At 38.4% G+C, this 26,686-nt stretch overlaps 1 protein-coding gene across 4 annotated transcripts in view; it reads right to left on the reverse strand.

Moving 5' to 3' along the window:
* Positions 1-26,686, reverse strand: part of QSER1 (glutamine and serine rich 1) — an 82,621-nt gene that overhangs the window by 45,220 nt on the left and 10,715 nt on the right. For all 4 annotated transcript variants that reach the window (XM_019456633.2, XM_019456630.2, XM_019456629.2 and 1 more), the window contains 2 exons: positions 1,568-1,680; positions 349-510 (listed from right to left, as the gene is read on the reverse strand). In XM_019456633.2, the coding sequence (XP_019312178.2) occupies positions 349-510; positions 1,568-1,680 (275 nt within the window). The remainder of the gene's footprint in view (positions 1-348; positions 511-1,567; positions 1,681-26,686) is intronic.

Consider the following 26,686-nt stretch of genomic DNA (forward strand, 5'->3'; position numbering starts at 1 on the left):
TCTTCAATCTGTTAAGTTTTCACCAAAGTGACAAATCTGAGTTTCGTCCAACTTAAAATTGTGAAAAATTCCAGGTTTTAAATTTCACCGGAAAACCAGTAATTACTCTCAGCTACACTATATAATGACAAGGCCATAAAAATTTTTATCAGTATTTTTTCTGGACTTATAAGTTCTGAAAACAAGAGTGCCCGGATGCCTCAGCTGGTTAAGCATCTGACTCTTGATCCTGGCTTGGGCCATGATCTCATGGTTCCTTGGGAGTCTCTCTCTGCTCCTCCCCCACTCATGCTTTCTCTGAAAATAAATAAATAAACTTCAAAAAAAATTGTGAAAACAAAGAATCACCTGTCTGCCAGGATGGAGCCCTGAATTGTGGTAAAAGAGTAGTTCCTGAAGAAGCAGCCTGAGCAGTTCGGGATTCAACAGCAGAGAGAAAATTCATCACTGAAGATTCTTTAGTGTTAGTGCTGGCACTGTTCACACTAGTATCAAATATTCCAGAAAGACCTATGTTTGAAGATAAAATATGTCACAAAGTAAAATATTTAATAATACAAAAGTATATTTCTGTTCATATTTAATTAATTTACCTATTTTTTTTGAGAGACAGAGAGAGTGTACCTGGGAGCAGGGGCAGGAGGAAAGAGAGAATCCCAAGCAGGCTCCATGCTCAGTATGGAGCCCTTGGAACCTGACGCAGGGCTTGATCCCATGATTCTGGGACCATGACCTGAGCTGAAATCAAGAGTTGAATGCTCAACTGACTGAACCACCCAGGTGCCCCCAGAGAGTCCTTTTTAAAATAAAAACAGGGGGGTGCTTTGGTGGCTCAGTTGGTTAAGCGTCTGACTCTTTGATTTTGGCTCAGGTCTTGACCTTGCTCGTGAGACTGAGCCTGGCATAGGGTTCCATGCTGACAGCACAAAGCCTGTTTGGGATTCTCTCTCTCCTCTCTCTCTGCCCCTCCCCCCACTCATGCACTCTTGCACTGTCTCAAATGTTTTAAAATAAATAAATAAAAAAGAATCCCTAAAATTTAAGGCCAAAACCTCTACAACCCTAAACTGTTTTATTTTGAAATAGCAAACACACATGAATTTGATGAAGCATGGTTACAATATAAAATCTACAAAAATCAGCGTGCCTGGATGGCTCAGTTGGTTAAGCATCTAACTTCAGAAGCTCGGGTTATGATCTCACAGCTCATGAGTTATAGCCCTGCATTGGGCTCTGTGCTGACATCTCGGAACCTGGGGCCTGTTTCAGATTCTGTGTCTTCCCCTCTTTCTGCCCCTCCCCTGCTTGTGCTTTGTCTCTCAAAAAAAAAAAAAAAAAAAAAAAAAAGGTAGAAAAAAGTTAAAAAAAAATCTACAAGGATTGGGAAGATCTCCCAATTAATTATATAGATATTCCCTATCATTTAAAGACAAAGCTTTTAATTTCATTTTCACTTTTCCCACAGCTCCATTATTTTCTGCCCACATTCATAACCCAAAATATGAAAACTGATTTTTCTTCTTATTCACTAAACGTAGCCAGATTAATTTTACAAGAGCATTTTTACCAGTTGGCTGAGGTGTGGCAGCATATCCAGGAAGCTGATGGGAGGCTGCAAAAGTCTGTCTCTGAAGGAGATCTGTTTCAGAGTGTGAGGGATGTCCTTCTTCATAGCTTAAACTAGAGGATAATAAAAATAAGTGACCAAAAACACAGCTCAAACCATATGATCAAAAAATTTCTAGGAGAGCAATTATCAAAAGTAGCAAAAGTCTCTGACTAAATTCAATAGATTTGATTAATAGATCAAATACGGTCTGACAATACTGTCAAAATGGGGAAATATATTGAAGATATACTAGGAAGAAAAATGATACACAGTATATTCCTTAATTTAACTTTACTTCCTTTTACTGGGAGAGAAATAACAGGAGAGAAATAGCCTGGAAAACAGGGCAGCTGAATTCATTATACAACTTCTACCACCTGCTTACAGTATCATTTGAATAAAAGACTTAATGTCAGACTGAATTCTTCATCTGTATGAATACAGAATTAGAGAAGATGATCTAAGGTCCCTCTAATTCTACCATTCTATGGAGTATCAGATAATTCAAATAAACTGATAATTAAATAGCTCACCTAGACAATTTCAAGCTTGTACATATTGAGAGTAATTCAGAACAAGATATTTTTTATCCCCTTGACATTTATTTTGAATATTTTAACCCAGAAAAGAATGGAAAGTCCAATAAAAATATTATACACCTGTTGCTTAAGACTCAATAATCATGAACATTGTGTTACCTTTGTTTTATTTTTCTCTACACACACACACACACACACACACACACACACACACACACACACACACACTTTTCTTTACATATATACACTTTTCTTTACTAAACCTTTCTTTTTTTACTAAACCACTTGAAAATAACTTGCATAAGGACACTACATCTTTAAATACTTCAGCTGTATCTCCTAGGAATTGGTCATTCTCCTATACAGCTAATTATTATTATAATTATCATTATTAGACTTGAAAAAACTTAACAATTTGAGTCAATAACAGTATGTAATACATAGGTCATATTCTAATTTCCCAATTGTTGCCTAAATGTTTGGGATTTTAAAGCTTTTCTATGTAGGATCCAATGAAAACCTCAAGAATTACACTTGCTGGGGTGTCTGGGCAGCTTAGTGGGTTAAGCCTCTGACTCTTGATTTCGGCTCAGGTCATGATCTCATGGTTCATAAGGTTAAGCCCCACGTCAGGCTCTGTGCTAACAGCACGGAACCTGCTTGGGATTCTTCCTCTCCCTCTCTCTCTCCCCCTCACCTGCTCACACTCACATGTATGTGCACACTCTCTCTCAAAATAAACTTTTTTTAAAAAAAGGAGAATTACACTTAACTATTTCTCTTTAAATTTAGAACAATGCCTCTACCCTGCCTCTAATCCCAGATCCCTTTTGTCTTGATGTCATGACATAGACTTGTTGAGGAAAACAAGTCAGCTGAATGTAGACTATCCCAAATTCTGACTTTAAAGGATACCTCATGAGAAGTGCATAAACGATATTTTGTACTTCATATTGCCTCATATGAGGATACACATAATGTCAGTTTGTCTCATTGTTGGTGATACTAATCTTAAAGTGGGTAAGGTACATGTCAGATCTCTCCAGGTAGTTATTTTTTCTCCTTTGAAATGCAATTGGGAAATGTTACTTAAGACTTAGTAAATACCTTATTCCCAAAAGCAAAGGTTTCAGACATCATCCATCTTTAATTAAATTACCACCTTGGAGATTGGAAATGGTAGTTTTCTAATTACATCATTCCTTTAATATTTAAAAGTATTCTTCTGTAAAATAAAAATCAGCTTCCCCCCTTTTTCTCTCATGTACATACATATTTACTTATATTTTAATAATATTTTTCAAAAATGTAAACACCTTACACTTTAAATATATCGCTGCAGACTTAAAAATTGAGGTACAGTTGACATATTATATTAGTGTCAGGTGTACAGCATAGTGATTCAACAATTATATACATTATGGAATGCTAACCATGATACATGTAGTTGCCACCTATCTCCTATAACATGATTATAATATTATTGACTATACCCCTGCTATCAACATTTGTATATGTCTTTCATGGACATATGTTTTCATTTCTCTTAAGTTAAATAGCTAGGAGTGGAATTACAGGGTCATAACGTAGGGGTATGTACTACTTTACATTACCATGTAAGGTAATATATCAAATTTCCATTTTTACTTTTTTTTAAATTTTTTAATGTTTATTTTTGAGAGAGAGAGAGACAGAGCACGAGCAGGGGAGGAGCAGAGAGAGAGAGAGACACACAGAATCTGAAGCAGGCTCCAGGCTCTGAGCTGTCAGCACAGAGCCTGATGTGGGGTTTGAAGTCACAAACCGTGAGATCATGATCTGAGCCAAAGCCGGACGCTCAACCGACTGAGCCACCCAGGCGCCCATTTTTACTTTGCAACCTTTTCACCACATGATATTTTTAGTCTTCTTAATTTTAGTCATTCTAGTAGGTATAGTGGTATCTCACCACAGCATAATTTGCATTTCCTAATAACAAATGATGACGAGCATCTTTTTATATGCTAACAGGCTATTCTTTCAGCTCCTCTTGTAAAGTTCGTTCTGAATTTTTGCCTTTAAAAAAATTCAGGTTGTTAGCACTTTTCTTATATTCTGGATCTACCTTTTTTGTCAGATATATGTATTGTGAATGCTTTCTTCCAGTCTGATGGTCTCCTTTATACTTTCTAGTGTCTTTCTTTTTTTAATGTTTGTTTTTGAGAGAGAGAGAGAGAGAGAGAGAGAGAGAGAGAGAGAGAGCGAGCATGTGCATGAGCAGAGGAGGGGCAGAGAGAGCAGGGGCAGAGGATCTGAAGAGGGCTCCGCACTGACAGCAGTAAGCCTGATGCTGGGCTGGATCTCATGAACCGTTGAGATCACAACCCGGGTTGAAGTTGGATGCTCAACCAACAGAGCCACCCAGGTGCCCTCTAGTGTCTTTCAGTAAAAGGTTTTCATCAGTTTTGTGGTAAAAGCACTTAACAACAGATCTACCCACTTAGCCAAGTGTGAAATACAGTAGTATTAACTATGTTGTACAGCAGAGCTCTAGAGCTTATTCATCTTGAATAACTGAAACTCTATATTCTTTGAACAACTCCCCAATTCTCCCTTCCTCTAGTCTCTGGCAACCACATTCCTATTCTCTGCTTCTGAGTTTGACTAACAAGGTTTTAATATTTGATCAACCTGAATTATATTTTTTTCTATAAAGTCAGTGCTTTCAGTATCCTGTCACTAATATATTCACCCATATTTTCTTTAAGTTTTAAAGTGTTAGCTTTTTTTTTTTAAGTATTAGCTTTTATATTTAGGTGTATCAAATCATTTTGAGATAAATTTTGTAAGGTAAGGGTAAAGGTTCATTTTCTAAATTTCTTCAAAAATTAAGGCATAATTTGCATACAATAAAATTCACCCTTTCTAGTGTACAGGTCAGTGAGTTTGAAAAAATATGTAAATACTGCAAAAACTAAGGGAGAGCACAGTCCTAGCATTATAAAAGATTCCCCCATGCCCAACTATGGTTAGATCCTCCCACCATCTCCCTAGGATCTATTCTCTGTTCTTATAGTTTTCCCTTGCCCAAAATGTCAAATGAATAGAGTAATTTAACATGTTGTGTAGCCTTTTGTGTCTGGCTACTTTCAGTTAGCTTAATGCCTCTGAGATTCATCCATGTTTTTATTTATACCAGTAATTCATTACATTTTATAGCTGAGCAGCATTCCATTATGTGGATGCATCAGAGGTTAGTGCTTGTTTTACATCCATTTATCACTTTAAGGACCTTCGGGTTCCTTCCTGTTTTTGGCAGTTATGAATAAAGTTGTCACACACCTGTGTATGTTTCTGTGTGAACACAAGTTTTCATTTCACTTGACTAAACATATAGGAGGGGGATGGCTGGTATGGTAATAAGGTAATGTTGAACTTTAGAGAAACTGCTTGTTTTCCAAAGTAGCTATCCTTTTTCTCATATCCCTAGTACTGTATGTCTGGTCTATGGCTCTGCATCCTCACTGGCACTAAGTATTACCAATTTGTAAGTTGCTTCTTTTCTTTTTAAAAATTTTAGCCATTCTAGGGGCGCCTGGGTGGCTCAGTTAGGCGTCTGACTCTTGGTTTCAGCTCGGGTCATGAGCTCATGTGATTCATGAATTCAAGTCCCACGTCAGGCTCTGTGCTGACAGCATGGAGCCTGCTTGGGATCTTCTGTCTCCCTCTCTCTCTGCCCCTACCCTGTTCTCTCTCTCGCTCAAAAGTAAATAAACTTAAAAATTTTTTTAAATATAAAAACAAAGTTTAGCCATTCTAATTGGTGTGCAATAGTACCTCACTGTGATTTTAATTTGCATTTCCTTACTAACAATGTTTAGCATCATTTGCTCATCTAATATGCAGAAATCTTTGGTAAAATATCTACTCAAATCTTTTGCCTGATATCATCAAATCCTTGGTGAGATATACGTTTTGAAAATAATTTCTCCCACTCTGTGGCTTTCATCCATCCTCATAATAATGTAGTTAGAAGAAGAGAACCATTTTTAAATGATTTTTTTTAGGATTTTATTTTTAAGTAATCTCTACACCCAGCGTGGGGCTCAAACTCACAACACTGAGATCAAAAGTCACATGCTCCACTGACTGAGTCAGCCATATGCCCCTATGAATTGTATTTTTGCTATTGTTGCTAAGAGATCTTTGCCTAATCCACTATCTCAAAGATTTTCTCCTTTTTCCTCTTGAAGGAAGGTTTGTTTCCTTCTGAAGTTTTATGGTATTACTTTTTCCATTTAAGTCTGATTCATTTGGAGTTAATTTTTTGTACATGGTGTGAGGTTAAGGCTTGAGATTCATTTTTTTTTAAAATTTGGATATGCAATTATCCCAGTACTATATATTGAAAAAAATTATTCTTTACCCATTGAATTGCTTTGGCATCTCTTCTTTAAAAAAACTAGCCATATATTTGTGGTTCTATTCTTATCTATTCTGTTACATCAATGTGTCTGTTCTTAGGCCAATAAAACACAGCCTGGTAAATGATTCATTCAGGTTGGACAAATCTTCCAATTTTGTTCTTTTTCACAACTATTTTGGGTATGCCAGGTATTCCCATATAAATTTTTGAGTCAGCTTGTCAACTTCTACAAAAAACATTGTACTGAATCTATATATGACTTTCAGAAAAACCACCACCTTAGAAATACTGAGGACTCTAATCCAGGAGTATATCTATTTATTTAGGTCTTTAATTTCTCTCTGCAGTCTTCTGTAGTGTTTAGTGCATAATTCTTGTAAGTATTTTGTTAAATTTTTTACAAGTTTCTTTTTTAAGTGTATTTATTTTGAGAGAAAGAGCACGCGCACATGAGTGTGATAGGAGCAGAAAGAGAGGGAGCGAGAATTCCAAGCAGGCTCTGGGCTGTCAGTGCAGAGCCCAACATGGGGGTTGAACTAACGAACCAGGAGATCGTGACCTGAGCCGAAGTCAAGAACTGGATGCTTAACCGACTGAGCCACTCAGGCACCCCAGTATTTTGTTAAATTTATCCCTAAGTATCTCATTTTTGTTATGTTGTTCTAGATGTTTTTTAATTATAGCTTTATTGATATGTAATTCACATACCATAAAGGTCATCCTTTTAAAGTGTACAAATCAGTGCTTTTTAAGAATATTCAGAGTTGTGCAACCAGAACCATAATCTAACTTTAGAATATTTTCACTGCCTCAAAAATAAACCTGTACCCATTATCATTCCACATATCCCCTGGCACCCAGCCCCAGGCGATCACTGATCTACTTTTGTCTCTATGGATTTGCCCTACTCAAAGTATTTCACAAAAATGGAATCATACTATACCTGGCCTTTTGCAACTAGCTTCTTTCACTTAACACAATGTTTCCACGGTTCATCCCATGTTACAACATCTATATATCAGTACTTCACTTCATTTATGGCTGCATAATATCTCATTTTATAGATACACATTTTATTTAGCCACTTAACAGTTGATGGACATTTAGGGTGTTTCCACTGTTTGGCTATTATGAATCATGCTCCTAGGAACATTCATGTACAAGTTTTTGTGTGGATGTATGTTCTTCTCTTGGGTGTATACCTAGGAGTTGAATTTTTGAGTCATATTGCAACTCAAATATGTTCAACATTTTGAAGAATGGCCAGCCAAAATAGTGGTACCATTTTACATTCCCACCAGCAATGGTTAAGGGTTACAATTTCTCAACATCTTTGCTGACACTTCTTACAGCCTGTGTTTTTATTATAATAGCTATCCTAGTAGGTATAAAATAGTATCTCATTGTGGTTTTGATTTGCATTTACCTAATGATGTTGAACATCTTTATGCTTCCTGACCATCTGTATTTCTTCTTTGAACAAATGTCTATTCCAATCCTTTGCCCACTTTAAAATTGGGTTGTTGTTGTTTTTTAAATCAAGGTGTAAGAAGAATTCCTTGTACACTCTGGATACAAGTACCTGACAAATACATGATATTTAAATATTGTTTCCCATTCTGTAAGTTATCTTTTCACTTTCTTGATGGTGTAATCTGCAGCCTGAAAGTTTTTTTGTTTTTTTTTAATTTTTATTTTTTATTTTGTTTTATTTTATTTTTTAGATTTTTTAAAGTAATCTCCACACCTAACATGGGGTCAAACTTACAACTTCAAGATCAAGAGTCGTATGCTCCACCGACTAAGTCAGCCAGGTGCCCTTGAAGCCCAAAAGTTTTAAAGTTTGAGTTTGTTGTTTTGTTTGGTTTTTTTTTCCTACACCAACATCCACTTCTCCAACTCTCTGGACACCAACTGGGTGACCATCCAACAATTCAGTTCAACCTTGTTGTGTTTTTTTTTAATGCTTTATTTATTTTTGAGAGAGAGGGCACAAGCAGGGGAGGGGGAAAGAGAGTGACAGAAGATATGAAGCAGGCTCTGCACTGACAGCAGCAAGCTGGACGACGCAGGGCTCAAACCCACAAAATGCAAGATCATGACCTAAGCCTAAGTTGGATGCTTAACCAACTGAGCCACCCAGGTGCCCCTTAAAATTTAAGTTTAAAATTAGATGCAGGTAAGAGCACCTGGGTGGTTCAGTCGGTTAAGCATCCAATTTTGGCTGGGGTCATGATCTCACAGTTCTTGGGCTCGAGCCATATGTTGGGTTCTGTGCTGACAGCTCGGAGTCCGGAGCCTGCTTTGGATTCTGTGTCTCCCTCTCTCTCTCTGACACTCTCTCGCTTCTGCTCTCTCTCTCAAAATTAAATAAACATTAAAAAAGTTAAAAATAATTAAATAAATAAAATTAGATGCAGTTCAATAGATTTTTTTGTCACTTGTGTTTTTGATGGCATATCTGAGAAACCATTACTTAACCAAGGTCCTAAAGATTTATTCCTATGTTTCCTCTAAGAGTTTTACAGTTTTAATTTTTCCATTTAGGTCTACAGTGCATTTTGAATTAATATTTGTACATACTATAAGGTAGGAGTCCAACTTTATTCTTTTGCTACTCATTTTGAATATAATTTGAAATTCTTTAATAATAAAAAACATGAATGAGCATTCATTGGCCAAAGTTGAAAGATTTTAACCCTGACAATAATCTGATAGTCACTGGTTTGTTGACATCACTTATTTTTTTAAATCTGTGTTTAAGTTTTTTTAGTAATCTCTACACCCAATGTGGGGCTCGAACTCATGATTCCAAGATTAAGAGTCACATGCTCTACTGACTGAGCCAGCGAGGAGCCCCAACAAAAGCCAGATTAAAAAAAATTATCTTGGTAAAAAAATATGTCTCAAAACATGGTCAACAAATTCCCATATTTGAATCAATAAAAGATTTCCTTTGAATAAATATACATTTATTTAATATCGGACTTACCCTGGTATTGTCCTCCTAGCCCCCCAGGTCTGGATGGGTGGTACGGATAAAGACAGAGAATTTATACTATCCCCATATATAATCGAAAAATTACAGGAGCTAAGGCCTAGAGAAGAGGAAGGAGCCAACAGATAAGAGATGCAGTTGTTTTAATCTTCATATTCCCAGCCTAGCATAAACTTCAATCTTCTATCCCTTCTCCACACACTCAAAGTAGGGTAGACTCATTGTGGAAGATAAGAAGGATCAGAATTTTGCAAGGGAAGTATCATCTTCCTTCAGCTGTTGTCACTTTAAATGCCAAATTTTAAAAAAATGACATTTTCCTAAAAATTAAAATGAGCCAAAAGATTATTCAGTTACCACTCTCTACCTTAGGTCTGAACATTCTTTCCCTAAACTTAATTTTAATCTGTTTAACAAAGAAAATTAAGTTTTTTATTTATTTTTACTTTTACTTTGAGAGAGAGAGAGAGAGAGAGAGAGGGAGGGAGGGAGCGGGTGAGGGACAGAGGCAGAGGGAGAGAATTCCAAGCAGGCTCCACACTCAGCATGGAGCCCAGGGTGACCCTGGGAACCCAGGCACCCCAGGATCTCATATTTTACCTTCAAGGGAATCAAAAGCCTCTAAAGAATTTTAATCAGAGTTAAACAATTAAATTTGTATTTTAAAAGAGTGGTTTTTAACCAGGGGTGCCCATTAGCATCATCTGGTAGTTGTTGTTGTTCTTGTTGTTTTTCCTCCAAAATATACCTTTCCAGTTCTCACTTCCAGAAGTTATTTATTAATAGTTCTGAGACAGGACTCTGTAAGTCACTTTGAAAAATCTTAAAGCAATTCTGCCATGTACTAGCAGTAAGAATCACTGTGTTAGAAAGACGATCTGATAAGCAGTGTGAAGAACAGAGGAAGCCTGTGGGGCACGTGGATGGCTCAGTCAGTTAAGTGTCCAATTCTTGGATGCTCAAGTGATGATCTCACAGTTTGTGAGATTGAGCCCAGTGTGGGCACTGTCAGTGAAGAGCCTGCTTGGGATTCTCTCTCTCCCTCTTACTGCCCCTCTCCAGCATATGCTCTCTCTCAAAATAAACAAGCAAACAAACAAACAAAAAGGACAGAGAAAGCCTGAAAGCAGGAAAGTCAAGATTCTACTGCAGAAATCCAAGTAAAAGGCTGTAAAGACAGAACAGTGGCCACAGATAGACATTTGAGAACTCTTAAAAACAAACAGAACTGACAAGGTTTGGCCAAAAAAGATTTGTGGGAAAAGTCAGAGGAATCATGAATGATAGTGAACCACCCATAAGGAACAGTTGTTCCTTGGAACAAATCCAACTGGAAGAGTTCAATTCTGGATGCATTAAGTTTGAGGTGAGGTGTTCTTAAGAGATAGAATGAGGAATAATCAAAAGTGGACTAATGAGGGGTGCCTGGATAGCTCAGTGGTTTAGCACCAACTTCAGCTCAGGTCATGATCCCATGGTTCGTTGAGTTCAAGCCCCATGTTGGGCTCTGTGCTGACAGCTCAGAGGCCAGGGCCTGCTTTGGATCCTGTGTCTTCCTATCTCTCTGCCCCTCCCCCACTTGTGCTCTGTCCCTCTCAAACATAAAATAAACATTAAAAAAAAATTTTTTTAAAGCAGACTAATGAACATTCCCATTTAAGACCCAGGAAAGAAGTCCAAGATGAAAATAAAAAATTGGGAATCATTACCAGTTGGGTATTTTTGAAGTCATGAAAGTGGGTGAAAATGCCCAAGAGTGTCTTACATGAGAAACAGGCTGAGGACAGAAGCTATGGGGATACTGCTTTTGGAGGATATAGTGATCAGGCAAAGTCTCCACAATATTAAACTATTCCTGTGCCAAACCAGAGGAAGAGAAGAGAAAAGTTATGCAAAGGCCTCAAGTAGGTAAGAGTTTGCTATTATAGAGAAGCTGAAAGAAGACTAACATGCTTTGAGTGTACTGAGGGAAGGGGACTGTAGCAGGAGCCTTATTTACCTGGAGGATTAACAGGCGGCCATGTAAAAGCCTTGTGGGCATAGTAAAGTTTGGATTTTATTCCAAGTGCAATGGTATGAGAGTGCCTAAATACATTTTTACAAGGTAACACTGGCTGCTGCTTCAAAACTCCCTCAGTTCTCAAACTAAAATTGAAAGCAAAGGGAATCCTAAAATCAAATACACCTTTCAGTGTCAACTCCTACCCTCATATACACATTATTTCCCAAATAGCTCCAAGTTTCACTAAAAGTTGCTTTAAAAATTAATGTTAAGGGATGAAGAGTTTAATGAATTTGGCTATAAACTGCTGAATAATTCCATTGTAATGTCCTTTAGTTGTAAAAAACAATGAAAATAACAGAGTTGTTGATGAGAAAACATAATCCTTTCCTTTGTACTCAACTTTGTAGAAAATCATAGAAGAGACAAATCTATGGGTTAAAAATGATGAACTTTCCAGGGTATCATTGGTTATAATTAAAAGGATAATCACAAATATTGACAAGAATGTGGAGAAACAGACCCCTATACATTGCTGGTGGGAATGTAAAATTGTATAGCCACTTTAGAAAACAATTTAGCAGTTTTTCAGAATGTTCAACACAGAATATCCAGAAGACCCAATAATTCCACTCCTAGGTGGAAAACAAAACATATGTTCAAATACTTTCATGCAAATGTTCACAGCAGCATTATTCACAAGAGCCAAAAAGTGAAAACAACCCATATATACAACAACTACTGAACGGATAAAATGAGCTATGTCTATGCAATGGAATACTACTCTACTGTAAGTACTTATAGTACTGATTGATATATGCTACAACATGGATGAATCTCTAAAACAGTATGCTTAGTCAAAAAATCCAGAAACAAAGGAACATGCATTTTATTATTCCATTTATATGAAATGCCCAGAAAAGGCAAATCTAAAGAGACAGAAAATGGTATTAATGGTTACCAAGGGCTAGATAGGGGTGAAAATGGGAAGTGATTACAAATGTGCACAAGGTTTCTTTTTGGGGTAATGAAAAGGTTTGAAGATTAGATTGTTATGACACTGTAGTGATGTAAATATACTAAAAATCACTGTACACTTAATATAGGAGAAATTCATGGTGAGTAAATTAAATCTCAATAAAGCTGTTAATTTAAAAAAAGGGGGGGCTAGGGCATCTGGGCGGCTCAGTCCATTTAGTGTCTGACTCATGATTTTAGCTCAGATCATGATCTCGTGGTTTGTGGGTTCGAGCCCCACATGAGGCTCCATGCTGATAGTACAGAGCCTGCTTGAAATTCTCTCTCTGCCCCTTCCCTACTCATGCTTTCTCTCAAAATAAACTAAGAAAAACTTTTTTTAAAAAAGGGCTGGAAGAGTCAAATGGCTTAGATTCACTATCTCTAAGGGGACCTTGAGCAATGTATTTACAGCTTCTCCGAGCCTTCATTTGCTCATTAAAAAATTTTTTTTAAGTTTATTTATTTATTTTTGAGAGAGAGAGAGACAGAGGCAGAGGGGGAGACAGAGAGAATCCCAAGCAGGCTCTGCACCATCAGCGTGGGAGAGCCCAATGTGGGGCTTGAACCCACAAGCTGCGAGCTCATGAGTTGAAATCAAGAGTTGTATGCTTAACCGACCGAGCCACCCAGGCACCCCTCATTTGCTCATTTTTAAGACTACCTCAGAGCACAAGTAACTTCTATTCATTGCATCACCTTGGTTCATTCGGGGCCATTAGAAATATGTTCTGCAGAACATCAGAAGGCAGATGAAAGGAGTCTGAGTATTATTTTTGTTTTAATTTTAAGTTTATTTATTTATTTTGAGAGAGACAGACACAGTACAAGTGGGGGAGGGGCAGAAAGAGAGGAAGAGAGAGAATCCCAAGCAAGCTCCATGCTGTCAGTGCAGAGCCCAACACAGGGCTCAAACTCAAGAACCATGAGATCATGACCTGAGCTGAAACAGAGTCAGATGCTTAACCTACTGAGCCACCCAGGCGCCCCAGAAGTCTGAGCATTATTTGTTCATTCCCTCCATCACAACCATGGTTCCAGCCAAGCTGCATCCCTCTACAACTACAGCTAAGTCTGGACTCCAATAACTTGTTGCCCTGCCCCTTCATGGGCCTAAAAGTGGCTTCACACTGCTGCAACTCATTCAAAATCTCATTATCCTTATTTTGGTTCCTTAACCCTGCCCCCCAACTATAAACTGGGCCTCATTAATATGAGGCCTCAGATGAATGAAAGGAACAAAATTATGTTTTAGGCAGGGCCCTTTAACTGATAATTGGTGTAAAGGAAGTGCAATTGGTACTTTGTACCAAGTTATTGTCAAATCAAGTATGATTTCTTGAAATAAGTAAATTTGTTTTCACTGTTATATACATCTTTAATGATCTTTACCAAAACAATCCTGCTTCATTTTATACAAACGATAATACTAAATAAAGTTGGCTAAAAGGTGTTTTTGTTTTCACTAAGAAGGTGAAAGGTATGGTATTTCCTGCCTAGGTGGAGTGGTAGAGCATATTCACTAATCAGTCTATCAGTTCCAAACATTATTCACACAGAGAGACAGATTTTGGCATTTGTAACAGATGCCCAAGAAAAACGATGCCAAAGTCAAGGCTATGAAGAGTTTCCGTCTGTTGTTCTGTCAGGAAATAAATGAAATGTGATGGTGATGTGGCATATGCTTGGCTATATTCATAACAAGAGGCACCAAGGCCTGGATTGGACACAATTCCAAAATTCCATTTCATCATCTTCCTTTTTTATCTCTGTCATCACCTGCATTACTGACCTTTCCTTTCAACAAAGACAAAATTTTCAGATCCAACTTTTCCCACCTCCAGTATTTTTCTAGAGCACTTTTCTTTTAGAAGAAATACATCTGTACAGCTACATGCAAAAGAATGAAACTGGACCACTTCCTGAGGCCGTACATAAAAATAAACTCAAAATAGATTAAATAACTAAATATTAAGATCTGAATCCATAAAACTGAAAGAAAACAAAGACAGTAAACTTTTCGACATCAGCCTCAGCAATATTTTTCTGGATCTGTCTCCTTAAACAAGAAAACAAAAGCAAAAAAAAGCAACTGGGACTATATCAAACCAATAAGCTTTTGCACAGCAAAGGAAACCATCAACAAAATGAAAAGGCAACCTACTGACTGGAAGAAGATATTTGCAAATGATATATCCAATCATTTGGATATATGGGGTTATATCATTTGGGGTTAATACCCAAAATGTATAAAGAACTCATACAACCTAACACCAAAAAAACAAACAATCCAATCAGAAAATGAACAGAGGATCTTAACATTTTCCCAAAGAAGACATATAAACGGACAACAGACACATGAAAAGATGCTCAACATCACTAATCATCAGGGAAATGCATACCAAAATCACAATGAGATTATCACCTCATACGAGTCAGAATGGCTAGAATTAAAAAGACAAGAAATAACTAATGGTGAGGATGTGGAGAAAGGGAACACTCATGTGCGACTGGTAGGAATGAAAACTGGTGCAGCCACATGGAGGAGGTTCTTCAAGAAATTTAAAATATCATACAATCTAGTATGACAATTACTAGTCTAGTCTAGTAATGACAATCTATGACAAGAAATGTCATACAATCTAGTAATTCTACTTCCAGGTATTTACCCAAAGAAAACTAAAACACTAATTAGAAAAGATATATGCACCCCTATGTTTGCTGCAGTATTATTTACAACAGCCAAGATATGGAAGTAACCTAAGTGTCCATCCACAGATGAATGGAAAAAGATGTGGTATTCAGCCATAAAAAAGAATATCTTCCCATTTGCAACAACATGGATACTAAGTGAAAGAAGTCAGACAGATACTATATTTTACTTATATGTGGCATCTAAAAACAAAACAAACACAAAACAGAAACAGGTTCATAAACACAGAGAATTGGTAGTTGCCAAAGGGGAAGGGGTGAAATAGGTGAGGAGGATTAAATAGGTACAAACTTCCAGTTATAAATAAATACGCCACAGTGATGACCAAAATAGCATACGGAATACACTACATAATACTACAATAACTTTGTATAGGGACAGATGTCCCTTACACTTAGCATGGTGAACATTTGGTAATGTACGTAATTGTCAAATCACTATGTTGTACACCTGAAACTCATATAATAATATAGGTCAACTATACTTAAATTAAATTTTTTTTAAATTTAAAAAAACCCAAATACATTTGTCAAAGCCAATTAATTTGTAATTCAAATTGTTGCAATGTATTAACTACCTGTAATTTCCAGACATTAACATACTCATTTAAGAAGTAGACAAAAATGGTCGTGTGGGTTTTCATGATTATCTTTCATTTCAGGCTCTAAAGAAATTATTAAAAATGAACTACTATATAGTTGATTATTTCTCACAACACATAACAGAGTTCAAATTTCCATAATTCAATTGTATAGGTGCTATGAAATGTTTTTTTTATTTTAGCTTCTTCATTGTATCTTGTGGCCCAGTTCCCTTACCAAATTAAACTTCTTCCTTTTATGAGAAACTAGTACAGCTGAATTTTTACTGTGTCACAATTTTGTTCACTATTATTCATGTGATCTAGGATTTCTGGCATTAGGTAAGTCAAGTCTGTCTAATATACATTCATCACGACAATTCACATTTATACACTAGATTTCTAGACATTTATACACCTTTGGTTTAATATAAGAACCTAATAACGCTTTGGAGCAGAAAAAAAAGATTCCCAGGTGAGTCAAAATCCAAAGTTATTCACCTTGATACTCAGTATGCTGTTTTTTTGTTCTCTAGAAATTTTAATATAAATTAATCAGAAATCATCTATAAGCTCACTACTTCTGCTTTCTTAAGGAAATTTCCAGAAATTTATAACCCCACTGACCAAATAGACTGCCTTAAAATATCCTATATAGTGAAGTTATGTTAAAAAAAATTTTTAAACCTTTATCTTTCAGAGACACACTATGGTTGAAAGAGATACATACATGTCCTGAAATTTACTTTGAAAAAATACAAAACAAATACAAAGCAGGGAGAGAAAGTAGTTGGAGGTATATATGAAACAAAATTAACCATGTAGGGGGGCACCTGGGTGGCCCAGTCATTTAAGCCTTTGACTCTTGGTTTCGGCTCAGGTCACGATCTCTCAATTCGTAGCTTTGAGCCTTGTACCATGTCGAGCTCCACGATATTAACTTGGGATCCTCTCTCTCTCTCTCTCTCTCTCTCTCAAAATAAATAAATAGGGGCGCCTGGGTGGCTCAGTCAGTTGAGCATCGGACTTCGGCTCAGGTCATGAGCTCAGGTCATTGAGCATCGGACTTCGGCTCAGGTCTCAAGGCTTGTGAGTTCGAGTCCCGTCGGGCTCTGCGCTGACAGCTCAGAGCCTAGAGCCTGCTTTGGATTCTGTGTCCCTCTCGCTCTGCTCCTCCCCTGCTCATGCTCTGTCTCTCTCTCTCTAAGAATAAATAAGTCATTAAAAAAAAGTTTTTAATGAATAAATGTAAAAAAAAGATTAACCATGTATTAAAGTTTTTAAAGCTGGCTATGAATACGTAGGGTTTGTTGTACCATTCTCTCTATATGTGTTTGGTTGGAAATTTTCCTTAATAAAAATGTTATTGTCTGTAGTAGAAAAATAAACTTCCAAGTAGCTAATTTATGTTCTGGATTTCTGGTTCACAACAATGATTAATGCAAAGTAAGAAATTATAATGAACATTAAAGAAAAGGTATATACCCTATTTTTAAACAACAGGTAAAAACAATTTCTTAATTTACAAACCTACTATCTTAAAGTTTCTGATAAACATATCTGTTAAGTGTGAATAACATTCATACTCACCCAAAGTATACTTTATGAAGATGATGCTAAGCTGACCATAATAAGGTACACAATAGATCAAGATTAACTAGCTGATATACTAGACTAGCTCTTATTTAATTTTTTTAAGTTTATTTATTTATTTTGAAAGAGCACAAGCAGGGGAGGGGCAGAGAGATTTGCTTTTGTTTAAAAAGAAAGTAATACAAAGATATTAACCAATGAATGACTAAATGCACCATTCTATTTAAATCCTCTATCCTTCCAAATCATTCACACTTTTATTTTGACATTATTCCACTAGACCCTTAGTGGCTCTGGGCAAATCAACTTAGTCTAATGTCTGTTTAACTGAGGAGAGTACCAGCTGCTTTACCAGAGAAATACTCATTTTGCAGTCTGCTCAGTATGAGAAATGTTTGAAAATGTTAAGCCATCTAATTTAAGCAGATCCAAGCAAAAGTATTTTAGCTTATCCACATTTTTGTGTTTGTCATGCTTCACTGGGTCAGACAAATCTGGTCTCAAGTTATTTAAATAGGATCAGTGATCACACAGTAATGAGAATGAAGTCATATGAAAATTTCATTATTTTATGTTTAGCTACACCCCATAAATGCTGACAGGTTTACCAACATAGGCAAGCTATGTGGTCAGGATTGCTAAAGAATCTTAAACTTATGGATGTCAAATTTCAACTCTGAATATGAGATAACAAGTCAAAGCCGAATATATGCCAACATTAAATATATTCTTTAGTAAATCAATATTTATTGAAGTTATTATATGACAGATACATGGCAAAAAAAAAAAACAAAACTGCTCAAGGTAGACGGTCAAGAAACCACCAAGTTAATGAAGATGGACCAACAAGAAGACCAGAGAAATATTTAACATCAAGGATTGATGAGTGCTATGTAGAAACTTCAAGTAAGGTACTAGGCTATACAGTGATGGGGGTGGGGGTACACCCTTCCATTGAGGGTACTAGAAAAGCAGGCCTCTAGCAATGTGATGTTTTGAGCTGAATAAATTGAAGGAGAAAGCCATGCAGATTATCAGAGGGAAGACTGGTCTTAGCCGAGAAACAGTCCAAAGACCCCATGGTAAGGGCATACCTACTACTGTTTAAGAAACAATGAAAAATATGTTTCATTCAAAGATAAAACAAGAGGGGAAGGGAGAATCTGAGGTCATGTTCTACAAAAAATGAAAGGTAAACAAGCCCGTGTCCTCCCATTTACCTCTTCATATTATGCAATATGTACACACATATTAGCATACAGCTAGCACACTGGTTAACAAATGCTTACTGTTGACCAAAATGAAAAGAGAATTGATTGCAACTGCAAAGGCCTCTGCTGGTCTGAGTGAAAATAAGGAAACTGATCAGAGCAGCCCTGTAACAAGAAGTCATCTAGCATGTTGCTAAAAATGAAAACAGCAGTCAGTAGCAGCAACCAAGGATAAACACATAACAAAGAAATGATTTTTTTTGTAAGCAAGCTTAGCAAAGGAGTAGGTAATTAAAAAAAAAAAAAAACCCACAGAAACATGTAGTCATATTTGAATTAGTGCACAAAAAAGAAAACAAAACCAAAACACCCTTTTTGATGTACTATTCTCAATGTAAAATATTTCTTCTCTTTTCAAAAGATTACCACGTTCAAGTCCTTGTTCAAATATCACTATTTCAATTAGCCTGCCCAGTCCAAACTATTTAATCCACACTGCCTCACAACCCACCTTCCATTCCTCCTTACCCCATGTTTTCTTGTTCTTGTATCACCTCCAAACATACTAGATAATTTAGTTATGTTTATTATTTATCATCTGTCTCACTCCACATACTCCAGTGTAAATTAAATTCCAGGTCAGGCATCCTGGTTTTGTTCACTGATATATCCCAAACTCCCCAGTATTTAATATATGAGAGGTGCTTGGTAAAATCTCTGAAATTCCCATACCTTATGGCAACCATTCAATCTGATATAAACTCACGTATCCAAGTTATCTTCAAGAACTTTTCGTGAAAGTATGTTGTGGAAAAATTATTCTAATTTTTAAAATAACTGAGAAAGCATAACCTTCCAGCATACATGTTAACTTCCAAGAGATTCAATATTCTTGTTAAAAGTCTCCCATCACTAATGGCTCTGACTTCTTTTCATTTGCCAATTTGACTTCGTCCTAAACCCCCACCCCTCTCAAAAGTTTTCCCCAAGGGATGAACACCCTGTGATTAACAGCACACTGAAGTCACACTTCATGGGTTTAAATCCTTTCTCTGCCACTGACCAGCAATGTGAATTTGAACAAGTTAACAGTTCTTTGCTTTAGTTCCCTTGTCTGTAAAATGGGCTAATAGGACCTATTGCACAGACTTGTGAAAATTTAATGAGGTAACAGAAATATCAGAACAGTGCCTAGCACAGGGTAGGTATTCAACAAATGCTACTTATCGCCAACAGCTTACGTTCAGTTCTCAGCCATCTACTCTTCATTCTCAGAAATATTAATCTCTAAGATTCTACTGTTGTCTTCTACACAAATGTCTATTCAGACTCCTATATTAACTTTTCTGGTCTTGTTAGCTGAGGACAAATACTTTATTTTTAAGCAGAGACAATGCCAAGAAGCCAAGGATGATAAGATGACAAACAACATTAGCATCACATAGAAATGAAAATTATTGGGCTTCACCCCAGACCTACTGATTCAGAAATTCTAGGTCTAGGCCCAGCAACCTGTGTTTCAACAAGCCCTCTGGGTGATCTGAAGGACTCGTAAATTGGAAAACCACTGATCTAGGGTAAGATCATGTCAGGGAGGGGAATTATCAGACTTGTTTCTGTCATCAGACATTTGCACGAGCCCTTTCGTCAAATCTTGGGGAAATACTAATTCCTCGGGTAGGACATTTTCTTGTTTATTTGCTTGTCTGATCTCCCACCCCAAGAATATTAACTCCACAAGACTTTATATTTGTCTGTCTTAATTGTCCATCTTAATTGCCTAGAACTCCCAATAAGCCTAGAAGAGGTGTATGGTGTATTCGCTGACCAAAATGAATGAACATCTCTACTTGTTTTTATTGCACCATTCTTCTTCCAGTCACCAGAAAAAGGTCAGTACTTCCTTTTGCTTACCTTTTAACACATACCCTTTCAACAATCTCAGGCAATTTTATCTTGAATGTCTCTTATACCCATCTCTTCCTTTCTACACCCTCTGTGATGGTCAATTTTATGTGTCAGCTAGACTGGCCATAGAGAGCCCAAATTAAACATTATTTCTGGGTGTGTCTGTAAGACTGTTTTCTGGGTGAGGGGCACCTGGGTGGCTCAGTTGGTTGAGCGTCTGACTTCAGCTCAGGTCATGATCTCCTGGTTCGTGAGTTCAAGCCCACTGGCTCACTGCTGTCAGCCTGTCAGTGCGGAGCCTACTTCAGATCCTCTGTTCCCCTCTCTCTGCCCCTCCCCCACTGGGGCTCTCTCAAAAAATAAATATATAAAAAAAAAGTGTTTCTGGGTAAGATTAGCATTTGAATCCATGGAGTCAGTAGAGGAGATAGCCCCTTTCAATATAGGTGGGAACCATCCAAACCACTGAGAGCCTAAATACAACAAAAGGTAGAGGAAGGAGGAATTTGTATCTTTTTTCCTGCTTGAGCTGGGACATCTTGTCTCATTTCCTCCTGCCCTCGAACTGGGATTTATACCATGGGCTCCCCTGGTTCTCAGGCCTTACAACTGACTGAATTATACCATCAGCTCTCCTGGGTCTCCAGACTGCAAACAGCAGATCATGAGACTTCTCAGCCTCCATAATTGCATGAGCCAATTCCTCATGATAAATTTGCATTATATATATAAATCTCCATTTATATATACTTGTGTGTGTGTATTCGTTCTAGTGGTTCTCTTTCTCTGGAAAACATCTGACCAATAGATTTTGGTACCAAGACTGGTTACAGAGGAAGAGAATTTTAAGGATGAGTTTTCTGAAATGGTCCTAGGGTTTCCTCAATTGGCTCTCTAATCTGATTAAAGTTTCCAGTTGTAAAGAGCAATGATAGTCCATGGCATGAACTCTATTTTATAGAGATATGCAAAATATCTGCACTGGATATTCCTCATCATCCCCTTATAAGCATCAAGGAGCTAAATGACTCTGTATGTGATACTTTGAAACCTTTTTGGAAAACTAATGAATATGACATTGGCTGGTTGCTCCTAATGTCACTGGACAAAGTGGTGAAAAGAGAGGATGAGCTCAGTGATTCAAATTCCCAGCTCTAGTGCAGTAAATGACCTAAGAGCTTCTAGGTGTTCCTGAAGGAGATCCTTACCTCCTGTAGCCACTGGGCTGAAATGGCTGAAAGTCCATGTAGAACCTCATCCTGTGGTAGAATTACAACACGAGTTGAACTCTCAGCGTCACAGGGCGGCTACTGTTAAAGTAAGGGCACTGACTGGGAAAGAAGAATGAGATCCTGCAAGTTGGGATGGCAAGATGTGGGAAGATCTGATGGAGCTGGAGACACTGGGCCTCTAAATTCTTACCAGTCTTCTTTACTGGTGGAAGAGGTTTCCCCACCCGCAGTAGAAGCATCCTCTCCATCTGATGGGATTAATTCTGCACTGCCTGATGAATCTGTAATGGTTTCCCCTGAGGCACTTGCTATGTAAGACAATGCTGATTCTCCTCAGGACCCATCCCTACCACCTCTCTGTGTTTCTAGACCCATAACTAGACTGAAGTCCCAACTGGCCCCTAAAGGTGAGGCACAATGTGTCAGGTCCAGGATGAAGTATGTTACAGTCTAAAAGAAATACTTTGATTTCTAACTTATATAGACAAAAATCTGAGGACCATGTATGGGAATGGGCATGTGTGTGGATCTAACGGTAGAAGAAACATGGTTTGATCAGGCCAAATTTATTGACATGGGCTCACTAAGCAGAGATTCTGCATTTAATGCCACAGCTTAGGGAGCTGGAAAAGGCTCTAGCATTTTGGCTGGTTAGCTGAAGAATGGACTAAAAGGCAGCCAGCCACCAGGAGCAAACTGGAAATGCCCTCATGCCTTGGTTTAATGTAGAAGAAGTGATTCAAAGGCTTATGGAGATTAGAATGTTCCAGTAGGTTTGTCAAGACCTACTTCCCCACATTGGGAAGGTCCAGAAGACATACTTTTCACCAATACTGTGAGGACTAAATTTGCGAAGGGAATCCTGACATCTGTGGAGTGCTCTGTGACCACCCATCTCTGTGGGCCAAACCTCACTGTAGAAACTGTAGTCAATTAACCTAAATACAATGAGTATAATTAGACTCCAGGGTAGCAGGGGCCAAGAGTCAATCAACTACAAAAGGCAAGGTGGACATGGTTACTGTAATGGACAGCAGACTCAAAGCAGCAATCTGAATAGTCTGAATCACTTAGACCTTTGATGTTGATTATGGTGTTCCTTGAAAGTAAAACAGACAGGAAGCCAACCAAATTCTTAATCTACATAAGCACAAAATTTCTAGGTCAAGTGAACAAAAGCCTAATTCAAATAATAAAAAAGCCCTTAAGTCAATTCCCAGACTTGAACCAGACTGCAGACTCAGAAATTTTTTTTAAGTTTTTTAAAGTTTTATTTATTTTGAGAGACAAAACGTGTGCGAGTTGGGGAGGGGCAGAGAGAATACCAAGCAGGCTCAGCACTGCCAGCACAGGGCCCCACGTGGTGCTTGATCTCATAAACTGTGAGATCATGATCTGAACTGAAACCAAGAGTCAGACACTTTAACCAACTGAGCCACCCAGGGGCCCCAGACTCAGAAGTCTTTGAATAAAGAGGCCAAGTCCCCATGAGGGAGGACCGCAGTACATTACTGAAAATGTATACTGTTAATCTTTCTCTCAGCCTTCTCCAAAGGGACCTATGTATGTATTGCCTTTTACCAGGGTAACTGTATACTGGAAAAAAGGAAATAATGTCAGACCTTTCAGGAACTACTGGATGTGGGCTATAACCTGACGCTAATTCCAGGAGACCCAAAACATCACTGTAGCCCAGTAGTCAAGAGTAGGGGCTTGGGGCGCCTGGAGGCTCAGTCGGTTAAGCATCCAACTTCAGCTCAGGCCATGATCTCACAGTTCGTGGGTTCGAGCCCCATGTCGGGCTCTGTGCAGACAGCTCAGAGCCTACAGCCTGCTCCTGATTCTGTGTCTGCCTCTCTCTGCACCTCCGCCACTCACACTGTCTCCCTCTCTCACAAAAAAATAAACGTGAAAAAAAAAAATTTTTTTTTTTAAAAAGAGTAGGGGCTTATGGAGGTCAGGTTCAAGTTCATCTCACATGGGTCTAGTGGGTCCTTGAACTCATTCTATGGTTATTTTCCCAGGTTGAGAATGCATCATTGGAATGACATACTTAGCAGCTCACAGAATCCCCACACTGATTCCCTGACCTGTGGTGTGAGGGTTATTATGGAGGATAAGGCCTCGTGGACACCATTAGAATTGCTTCTACCTCAAAAAAAATTAAACCAAAAGCAATACTAAATCCTCAGAGGGGCTGCAGGGATTGGTGCTACCAAGGCAAAGATTTGAATGATGCAGGGGTGGTAATTTCCACCGTATCTCCATTCATATGTATTTGGCCTATACAGAAGGTTGACGGGTCTTGGAAAATGACAGCAGATTGCTATGTTTAACCAGGTGGCAAATCCAACTGTAGCTTCTGTACCAGATGTGGTTTCATTGCTCGAGCAAATTATTACACATTCCCTAGTGCCTGGTATGCAGCTATGGATCTGGCAAATTCCTTTTTCTCCATACCTGTCCATAAGCAGTTTGCTTTCAGCTGGCAATGCCAGCAATACACTTTTACTGTCTTACCTCAGGGCTATATTGATTCGGTAGCTCTAGGTCATAATTTACTCTGCACAGATCTTGATCACCTTGCATTGATAATATTATGGTGATTAGACAAACTGAACAAGATGTAGCAAATACTCTAGACTTACTGGTAGGACATTTATATATCACAGTGGGTGGAAAATACAAAATTCAGGGGTGTTCTACTTCAGTGAAATTCTAGTAGCCCAGTGGTATGGGATATGTTGAAATATCCTTACTGAGGTGATGGATAGGTTTTTTGTCTCTGGGCTTCATACAACTAAGAAGGATGCATGAGATGTACCTAGTGGGACTTGGAGGCAACATATTCCTTACTAGGGTGTGTGTTATTCTGGCCCATTTACTGGGTGACCCAAAAAACTGCTAGTTTTGAGTGACAAGAAAGGATGTGTAACAGGCCCAGGCCGCTGTGCAAGCTATTCTGCCACTTGGGCCATATAAGCCAACAGATCCATTGGTTCTTGAAGTGTCAGTAACAGATAGGGCTGCTATTTAGAGCTTTTGGCAGGCCCTTTTTGGTGAATTACAGCCATAGATCTTTAGGATTTGGAGCAAGGCCCTGCCATCATCTACAGATAACTACTCTCTTTTTTGAAAAACTGCTCTTGACCTGCTACTGGTCCTCAACAGAAACTGAACATTTAACCATGGGCCCCCAAGTTACCACGGGACCCAAGATACCTATCATAAACTGGGTGTTATCTGATCCACCAAGCCATAAAGATGGATATGCACAGCAATACTCTATCATCAAATGGACATAGTACATAACCTATCAGGCCCAAGCAGGCCCCGAAGGGAAAAGTTACATTAAAAAGTGGTGCAAGGGAGGGGCGCCTGGGTGGCTTAGTCGGTTGGGCGTTCAACTCCAGCTAGGGTCATGATCTTGTGGTTCGTGAGTTCCAGCCCTGCATGGGCCTCTGTGCTGACAGCTTGGAGCCTGGAGCCTGCTTTGGATTCTGTATCTCCCTCTCTCTCTGCCCTTCTTCCACTTGCACTCTCTCTTTCAAAAATAAACAAAAACAGGGGCGCCTGGGTGGCTCAGTCGGTTAAGTGGCCGACCTCAGCTCAGGTCATGATCTCGCGATCAGTGAGTTCGAGCCCCGCGCCAAGCTCTGTGCTGACAGCTCAGAGCCTGGAGCCTGTTTCAGATTCTGTGTCTCCCTCTCTCTGACCTTCCCCCGTTCATGCTCTGTCTCTCTCTCTCTCAAAAATAAATAAACATTAAAAAAAAATTAAAAAAAAATAGTAAATTAAAAAAAAAATAAACAAAAATAAACAAAAACATTAAAAAAAAAAAAAAAGAAGTGGTCCAAGGGGGCACTTGGGTGGCTCAGTCACTTAAGCATCCAACTTCAGCTCAGGTCATGATCTCACGGTCTGTGACTTCGAGCCCTGTGTCAGGCTCTGTGCTGACAGCTCAGAGCCTGGAGCCTGCTTCGGAGTCTGTCTCCCTCTCTCTCTCTCTGCCCCTCACGCACTTGTGCGCGTGCTCTCTCTCAAAAATAAATATTACCAAAAAAAAAAAAAAAAAAAAAAAAACGTAGCCCAGGGGCACCTGGCTGGCTCAGTCAGCAGAGCATGTGACTCTTGATCTCAGGGTTGTAGGTTCAAGCCCCACCTTGGGTATAGAGATTACATAAAAATAAAACCTTAAAAAAAAAAAAAAAAGAAAAAAAAAAGAAGTGGCCGAAATCCCCATGGTCCCCATTCCTGTTACTCTGCCTTCTCTCTCCCAGCCTATACCCTTACAATCCATTGAAAGAGGAAGAAAAGACTTAGGCCTGGTTTACCTATCTGTAAGATATGTAAGCACTAGCTAAAGGAGACAGCTGCTGCACTACAGTCCCTTTCTGGGATATCACTGAAGAACAGTGGTAAAGGGAAATCTTCCTGGTAGGCAGAACATCAAGCAGAGTACCCGGATGTCCATTTTCCTTGAAAAGGGAAATGGCCAGAAGAGCAATTATATATTGATTCAGGTGCTGCAGCCAATGGTTCGGCTGGATGGCCTGGGACTTGAAAGGAACATAACTGGAAAACTGCTGACAAAGAAAGTATATGGATACACACCTGAATGGGCAAAAAAATCAAAGATTTGTTTTCTGTGTGAATGTTTACCAAAAGGTGACCTTAACAGAGGAGGATTTTAATCATTAAGTGGATAGAATGACCTGGTCTGTGGATATCAGAGAACATTCTTCACCAGCCACTCTGGGCTAATGAACAAAATGGCCATGGTGGCAGGGATGGATGTTATGCATGGGGTCAGCAACATGCAGTTCCACATGTTAAGACTGACGTGGTTATGGCCACTGCTGAGTGCCCAATCTGCCAG

Source organism: Panthera pardus, unplaced genomic scaffold (assembly GCF_024362965.1).
Source record: "Panthera pardus isolate Hobbes unplaced genomic scaffold, ASM2436296v1 HiC_scaffold_12, whole genome shotgun sequence".
NCBI lineage: Eukaryota > Metazoa > Chordata > Mammalia > Carnivora > Felidae > Panthera > Panthera pardus.